Below are 7,921 nucleotides of genomic sequence, written 5' to 3'. Positions count from 1 at the left end.
ACATGCCAATGACCCGTTCACACCCCCCCATCTGCCATTGGTTTGGAACCCAATGCTGGGTGGGTGGTTTGTAAATAATAAGAATAACAAGAACCCATTACACTGTAAATTTGTTCCACCACATACACAGGGTTTTTATGTGTTTTACTACATTTTGTAGATCAGATTCTGACAAAAACATCTCTCAGGTGAACTTTGAATTTCTGGTTTTAATTAAATAATAGGATAATATAAATTCAGCTATAAATTTGAGTGTTCTTCTTGGCCCTTTTTTGTGATGCATTTGTGATGTTTGCTGAAGGACCTCACGGCTCTTCTGACTAATCCAAATAAAGGTCTTTCTCTCATTCATATCTCATGTATTTTAACCGCATACCCATGAGCTTGGAACCTTGAAAGATGAGAACTCGTGACTGGTGTGTCACAGAATTTCAACAGCGAACTCCCTGTTTTTCAACAGATGTGGATAAAAATTACCAGTACTGCATACAAACTGGCATGCCATGGAATACATAATGCTAAAATGACAGTCATGGTATAAATACACTGGAATGACATTCAAAACAGGATTTGCGATGCATGATTCAAACCGAAGTGGGAACTGACACCCAAGCGACTTAATTTTAGTCTGTATTAAGCTTTAGGACTTTCCAAATTAATAGGTAGTGAGTACGGTCGTCACATCCCATATACAGCTACTGGATATGATTGGAGCAAAAAAATCCATGGGCTGACTTAAGTTGACAAAAATTTCCTGTTGATCCCTACACAAGGGTGAATCCAGAACCACACTTTTTTTGAGAGTCAAAAAGGAGGGGCATGAAAATTTGAATATTTCATGTAGCCTTTGATAAGTGCTTGGCCGGTCTTAAATGCACGTTTATCCCTGCTCATACATACCTTTTTTTAGTCAGAGTCAAAAGAAGTTAATATATAACAGATTTCCAATGATTTTGTTTAAGAATTTTACTTTCATTTTCCCAAACACCCATGTCCATTTTATTGTATATTCCTTGTACAAGATATCCAGAAGAACCTCCATATATGGACTTGGGGCGTGTGTGGCAAGTTCTGCATGCTGCGCTTCACACAGACTCTTGACCATTAGGGTTGGATTAAACTGTCAGAGGGTTCTTTATGTAGCGGTCATTATCATATGTTCATGTTCTGTTTTGTTGAATAGGGAAACCGTCTGAGGTATTTGTGATTGTCTTTTAAAGGGGTGAGGCTACCTTTTGTGGTATTTTTATATGATTTTGGAAGAAAGGGAAATAAAATAAATCCCCTCGTGGCCTTTCTTACAGAATTTATTCTTTTTCTTAAATGTTTGTTGGGGATGGTCCCTGCTACCCCCCTCCCTTCGCCAGAGTTCATACCCACAATGCAGCTGGGCAACTGAACCTAAACCCAGCTGGTGCAATTCATAACCCCACAGTCCAGAAAAACAAACCACCAGCCATTGAAACTTATATCTGGCAAGATATGGGACAGACCCTAGAGACACTCCAGACTATTGTTACCTAACACATCCCCCTTTGATGTCTGAAAAGAAATTCCTGAGGTTTGGTTAAATAATGACTATCACAAAGGGGGGGGGTCTCTCTGTCCCATATTTTGCATCAAATGTTGAGACTTCCTTTGACCAGAAATGAACACCTGTTTGCATGAACACTTATGTAAATGGAGCAGGTGCTGGTGTTATCAAGGGGCCTTGAGGGAGGACCATGGAAACCAGTCGTCAGTTCACATTAAACAAAGGAACATGACTCTGGTTCCAAATAAAACCTGATGCAGTGTTTGTCTAGGCTGACTCTACCAGAAATCCTTAGTATAAAAAAAAGAAAAAATGACAAATATGAGAAGTGTAAACTTGTTTTCCACGTTCACATATTGTAACATTAGCACATTTGAAGGCAGTTAGTACCAAACGATGCCAATTCCAAAACACAGTATCCTTTCCATCAGGACCACATAAACATCCGTGCATGCCTGTTGAGGTTAATATTTTCCCCACACACTTCCCGGGATATTTCTTTCAGGAAACCACTTACAGGCTTTTTATATTATCACCTGGTACTTGCATCATTCTTTTCTGGGACGGAGGTGGAAATTCTCAACCCATGCATCTGCTTCACTTCTTCGGCTAATACCTGGAGGAAAAAAAATAATAAGGAAGTAATGCATTAAAAAAAGAATGAAACCCTGTTGTACATGTAGATGGGTACTAAAGTGCCACATCAACTAAAGTGGTTAAGTTTCATGGAAACGACCACTTTGATCATTTGATAACTATTCAAAGACATCTCAATGATTCAGGGGGTGCCAGCCAGATTTTTTGTCCAGAGCCTGAAATGCTTATCGTGCATGGTGCTTTATAAGAAAGTTACATGTATGTGTGAATTGCATCATGAAACAGTTAAAGTCATTCACATAAATATTAATGGCACTAGTTGAGTCACCTACTGGCTGCAGAAAATATGGAGGCGATGGACAATGTCACAATTGATTAGGTCCACTCTCAAAAAATAGTTTTGCTTCCTATAACATGGCATATGGAAACTGGTTAGGTAAGTAGGTAGGAATTTATTTTCACTCTTCAACTACCGATTAAAAACATGTAAAATAACATACAGAAGTCTGGAAGCATGAAATAAATAATACTTTAAAAGTACCAGTTGAGTGCAGTACATTCAAACTACAATAGACTATTTTTCCAATTTTAAGTCTTCCCAAAATTTCCTCCACACATTCAGGATTACACCCTCAAAATAAGAAAAGTCTAGAAACAACCTAAATATGAGGCATGGTTTTTTTTTGGCCTTTTGTGGTCATGAAGATATGGATTATTTTAAGATTCCACATCTAGTGAAGCACACCATGAAAATGTATCTGTTTAAAAACGCTTCAATGATTCCTTAAAAAAGCAAGAATCAGGTTGAGGAATATGGATGACTTCAAAGTAGAACTTTAAACATTAGAAGATGTTAGAATGCAGGAAGGGTCCTTGTCAAAAATGCCTGGTGAGTCAGCATTGAGGAAATACAAAGCACAACAAAATGCAAAATATTTTTTAATATTTTTTTTTGGGGGGGGGAACACGCCACTTGAAAAATTACATTCGGCAAATATTTGTTCAACGGACGATAAACGTTGACAGAGACATGTCCATGCAAACAGGTTGCACAAGGGGCCAGCTGCAGGTTCCTCTCGTGATTAAACAAACACAAATACAATGAAATGCGCTTAAAACGGGACAAGTCAGGGACTCACAAAGACTTGTCTGGGTGAAATCCCCTTTTGTCATTGAAACATTACTCTTAAAAAAAGACAAATAGCTGTACCGAAAATGAATCAGTACGGTGTGAAATAATACCAAAAGAGGAATCGGTTTGCTCTCTGTATTGATGTTATATATCAATTGTGGGAAAGTACATGTACATGTATGTGTAACTACTGATAGGAAAGTAAACAGTTAATATCAACAAAACGAGGACGGTATTATTTCCTTCTAGAACACCTATGTAACTTTGCTGGCCTCTGATTGGTCAATGAGGGGCAGTCACCTGATGTAGGGATACAGTTAGCTGATAATAGAAAACGAGAGGGAAAAACCCACATAAGAACTCAACAATGCATGTGATCATGCTAAACCAGGTGTGGTGAGCCTTTAATGGATATATCAATAGATCTCCCACACAATGCAGTGCACGCCAAGTGTGAACTCAGTTTCTGATAAAGCCCAAGGCACTATCACAACACTTTAAAAATTACAAATTTTACATCCTGGTGTAATATTTGTGGTTGTCATTTGTAACCAACCAGGGCCTAGTAGCTCACTAAACCATGTCAGATAATGATGATTTCCATCACCAAATGACAGGCACATTTTTTTGAGTAAACTCTCAGTGATTATTCACCTAGAATAAGATTCTCACACTAGAACACCAATCACGGCACCCAGTTTTCAAATACTAAGCTTTGTATTCTGCCTCTTTCTGTCACCCCTATCTCACATATGCCATGTTACAGCTTTAAAAACATACAATGAATATGTAAAATCAAACGAAATCCCAGGAAATGTCACTAGAAAGAGTTAAAGGAAAACCACCCAAAAGGAAGAAATTTACATACACCTGTAAGTGGAACCTTTACAAACCATTCAGAAAAATAGCACTAATCTGCGACACAGGTTTTTATTAACTGAAGAATTAGGGAGAAACAGAACAGTGAAATTGAAATGAAAAAAGGCAGACCTGGGTGACCATGCGGTGCTGCTGTAGGGTTCTCTTGCCTGCAAAGTCGTCCGATTCAATGTTGACCTGGTACATTGCCCCACATCCACCTACACATACATGTAGTTCAGAGACAAGATCAACAATATTCTCACCAAATGAGTCATGGCAAAAACAGCAACCACCAAAAGACAACGAGAACTCCTGACACGCTGTTAAACAAGGGATGGTTCCATCAGATGCTATTAAGCTGCTGTTCCGTGAGGAAATAAAAGATTTAAATCCTGACAATATTAATCATTGATTGTTTGACTATTGCTTCCTCTCTCCTCCCCAAAAAGCAAGCCTTCTCCAGAATGTTATTCAAGTCAGTCAGTGAGGTTACATGTAAGTTCATTCATTGCTGGATGAACCCCCCCCAGACACCTCCATTGTCCTCCATCTCATGCCACTCCCGCCCATAATGCTGCCCACTTATACTTTTTTTTTAAACAATTATTATTTGTACATATAGTTGTGTTCAAAAATGGCACAGTGCCTCGTGACTCCCTGAGACACTTCCTTGACAGAATTATTCAGGGACTTTCCACTTTGGGTCACAGCTTCATTGATTGATTTCCAGGATGAAAAAAACCTGTTTGTAGTACCTGGAATCTATACAAAGTGCACAATAATACATGTACTACAATCATTGGAGGCAGAACAACCACGAAAACCACGAAATCTGACAGCTAAATTGCCAATGCAAGCTACAAATAAAATGGCTCTCTACAGCTTTTGCATAACAATAATGGCTTAAAAGTAAAGAGACAGGCATTTATAAGTGTTTCTCTTTAAACTGCTCATATGATATAAAAGACCAAGGGTGGGAACTCAAGTCCTCTGATTTTTTTTGACAGTAATAACTATTGCGAAGTATACATGTTTAGAGCAAGTCATGAACAACTTGAATGAACTGAGTGCTTACATGTACATGTAAGTGACCAAAAATCGTGGCCAACAAAGAATACTTTTAAAACATTTTAAACCAAAGTAGGGGTGTTCCATATTTTTTCTTTTTAATCAACCTTGATTCATGTGTGCCTTTGCGAAATGAAAGTATGTAGCTTCTGCTTCAATTATGACAGCTAACAAAGATGGACCCCACAGATTCAACCAGAATTTCCAATAAACAGTAAATTGCATCAGACCACAAAGGTCAGAACCAAGATAATAATCTGAGTCCATCTTTTAGGTTTTTGATATCCTTTTTTCACTCTACCTGATATGTCTTGAACTTGGATCAGTGTAGCTTTAGGAAACCTTGCTTCCAGAATACCCTTCAGTTTTTGCTCTCCCTCGGTTAATGTCAAATTATCTGACAGGCCTCGCCATCTTGACATCAAATTCTAAATAGCAAAAGACACAAATAGTGCATGGTTATGACTCATTGGCTTACACATATTAGTGACTGGGTCTGTCTGTAAGTATGTATACACCAAATGCCGACTTCTTAGACCCCTGTTTGTGTATGCGTTCAGTGTTTCTCTATGATTTCTTGAACCAGTTGTGCTCGAGGTGCTAGTAAGATCTAAATGGTAGGGGTGAAACGTATGATCTCTGACGTATCACAGTTGGTTCTGGTACTATTTAATCAAAGGGGGACCATGGGGGCTCAGGCCTCCAGCAGGTCGCAACCAGTGTCCCCCATGGCCCTCCTTAGTTATGCCACTGGCGGGCATTTTGGTATATTCCTTTCAGGATTTACATTGTACGGTGGTTGCAACCCCACTTTTGAGATTTTATAGTCACTTTGCCCACAGCCACTTCGCCCATGTGCCACTTTGCCCACATGCCACTTCGCCAACACATTTCGCGTGGTAATAATGCATGCCCTAATTTCACAAGCAAGCCATTCTGTAATTAACCGACAAATCTCCGCATCCTTTTAACAGGTGTATTGTAACCAATACTTCGGATACAATAATCCAAACATCAGGACTCAGACACACTAAAAGCTTTTTCCAAAGCATGGTTTCCGTTACAACACTGAAATTTTGCAACAGCGTGCACTGAGACCTCATAAAAATGGGAAATACATAGATACAAGAAGACGACTCTTTTTTTGTAAACTCAATGAAATATTTCTAAGGTTTTTTATCATTTCACGTCATTTTGGGGATTTTCAAAATTCGGGATGTACTGTATGTTGTCACAGGAGTGGCTCGTATTCCCAGCCACTGCATGCTGTTCTTGCTAATGTGTGCCCAGCCCACTTTCAGCTATGCATTGGTTTATACTGACATTTTCTAAATGCACTATATCCTTTAAATGCTATATGACCTTCATATCTTTCTTGGCATTCAGGGTGGATTCAGGAGTTGGGTAGTGTTTTTAATGTGTCTCTCTCTATTCAATTTTGGCAAAGACTGTGGGTGAAGTGATGCGTGGGCAAAGTGGCCTGTGGGCCATGTGGCAAATGGGCAAAGTGGCAAAATTAGCGAAGTGGTGGGTGGGAAATTGGCAAAGTGTTCGACACTGCTTTTGGAAAGAGTTCCATGGACAAAACTTGTGCATAAACCTAGATGGGACTTGTCTGGAAAAGTGTCTGCTAAGTAAATGCTAATTTTCTTAGCTAAAGTTCACTTTTAAGGACATGTTTTCACCTTCTGATGACTGTTGTAACATTTTAAGGGAAACTTAGTGTTGTTCTTACATGGAACTCCTTCCCTGCTTTTGAGTAAAAGTGTTTGTTATCGAACAGTGCAATTATGAATTTGTATTTGCAAGATAGAACTCCTACCAAGTGCAATTTTATTCCTTGAACAAATATCCTCCAAGATTAGTCTGAGAAACTAGGACTCGATAAATCATTTCGTTTAAAATTTGAACACGCTCAGTAATGTAGACTTATGTCGAAATGTTAAAAAAGGCAATATTCGTAGGCCTAGTACTGGAAATTTGTAATGCCAAGCCCACACTCAAACGTGACAAACCACAAAAAAAGAAAATTTAACATCTGGCACTGTAATAATTGTCAGTGCCAGTGGGCCTCACTTTTTTTTTAGTGTCACTCTGCAGGAATTAGGCCTAGGCCTAATTTGAAATGATAAAAGGATAGTCTTGCAACCTTCCCGGGGGGAGATAACTCCTCAATATCCTGCTGCAGGTTTAGAGCCTGGGTCTGTTCTTATTTCTCCATGGTCTCCGGGTCTTGAGCCGCGCGCCGTAACAAATGACAACTTGGCCACGCGCTTTGGCCTTTGCAATCAAGCACACGGACTTGAGGGACATGACGGATCCTGCTCAGCAGGCATGTCAGGTAGGCATGGTAAGCTAAATGCCCAGGCTAAACGATGAAACTTGCAAAGGAATCCACCTACCAAGCGTCCGTAAATTCTTCGAAACATAATTACTCCCTCTACAGTGTATTGTTGGAGCGTCTTAATCAACTACGCAGCGACGATCTGACTGTCTCGTGCATTCGTCGTGGACGCCGCCATTTTGAATGGCTGATCCGGTTCGTGATTAGCCTTTGATCAAGGCGGACGCGGCGAAATGGATAGTCGCTTAAGGAGCTGGCTGGAGGAGAGTAGTTTAAAACCAACGCACGAAGAAAGACTACACGACGAACCGCGCGCACGGCTAGGCTACTGCATGCGCATATGGTGTACTATTTTATGGTGTACTATTTACGACAGCCAATTCTC

The 7,921-nt window shown here is 39.7% G+C and overlaps 1 protein-coding gene across 1 annotated transcript; it reads right to left on the bottom strand.

The window, feature by feature from the left end:
* Positions 1-55: 55 nt before the first annotated feature.
* Positions 56-7,894, bottom strand: LOC110979994 (bolA-like protein 3). Its single transcript, XM_087137741.1, has 5 exons — positions 7,595-7,894; positions 5,494-5,620; positions 4,254-4,342; positions 2,052-2,150; positions 56-1,824 (listed from the first exon to the last, which is right to left on the bottom strand). The coding sequence occupies exons 1-4, from the start codon at positions 7,619-7,621 to the stop codon at positions 2,067-2,069; spliced, it is 327 nt and encodes a 108-aa protein (XP_086993867.1). The 5' UTR covers positions 7,622-7,894; the 3' UTR covers positions 56-1,824; positions 2,052-2,066.
* Positions 7,895-7,921: the final 27 nt, after the last annotated feature.

This window comes from Acanthaster planci, linkage group LG06 (genome assembly GCF_054643075.1).
Source record: "Acanthaster planci isolate LZ-2023a linkage group LG06, COTS_SCS, whole genome shotgun sequence".
Classification (NCBI taxonomy): Eukaryota; Metazoa; Echinodermata; class Asteroidea; order Valvatida; family Acanthasteridae; genus Acanthaster; species Acanthaster planci.
The sequence above is the reverse complement of the archived record's forward strand: the minus strand, read 5'-3'. Positions and strand labels throughout refer to the sequence as shown.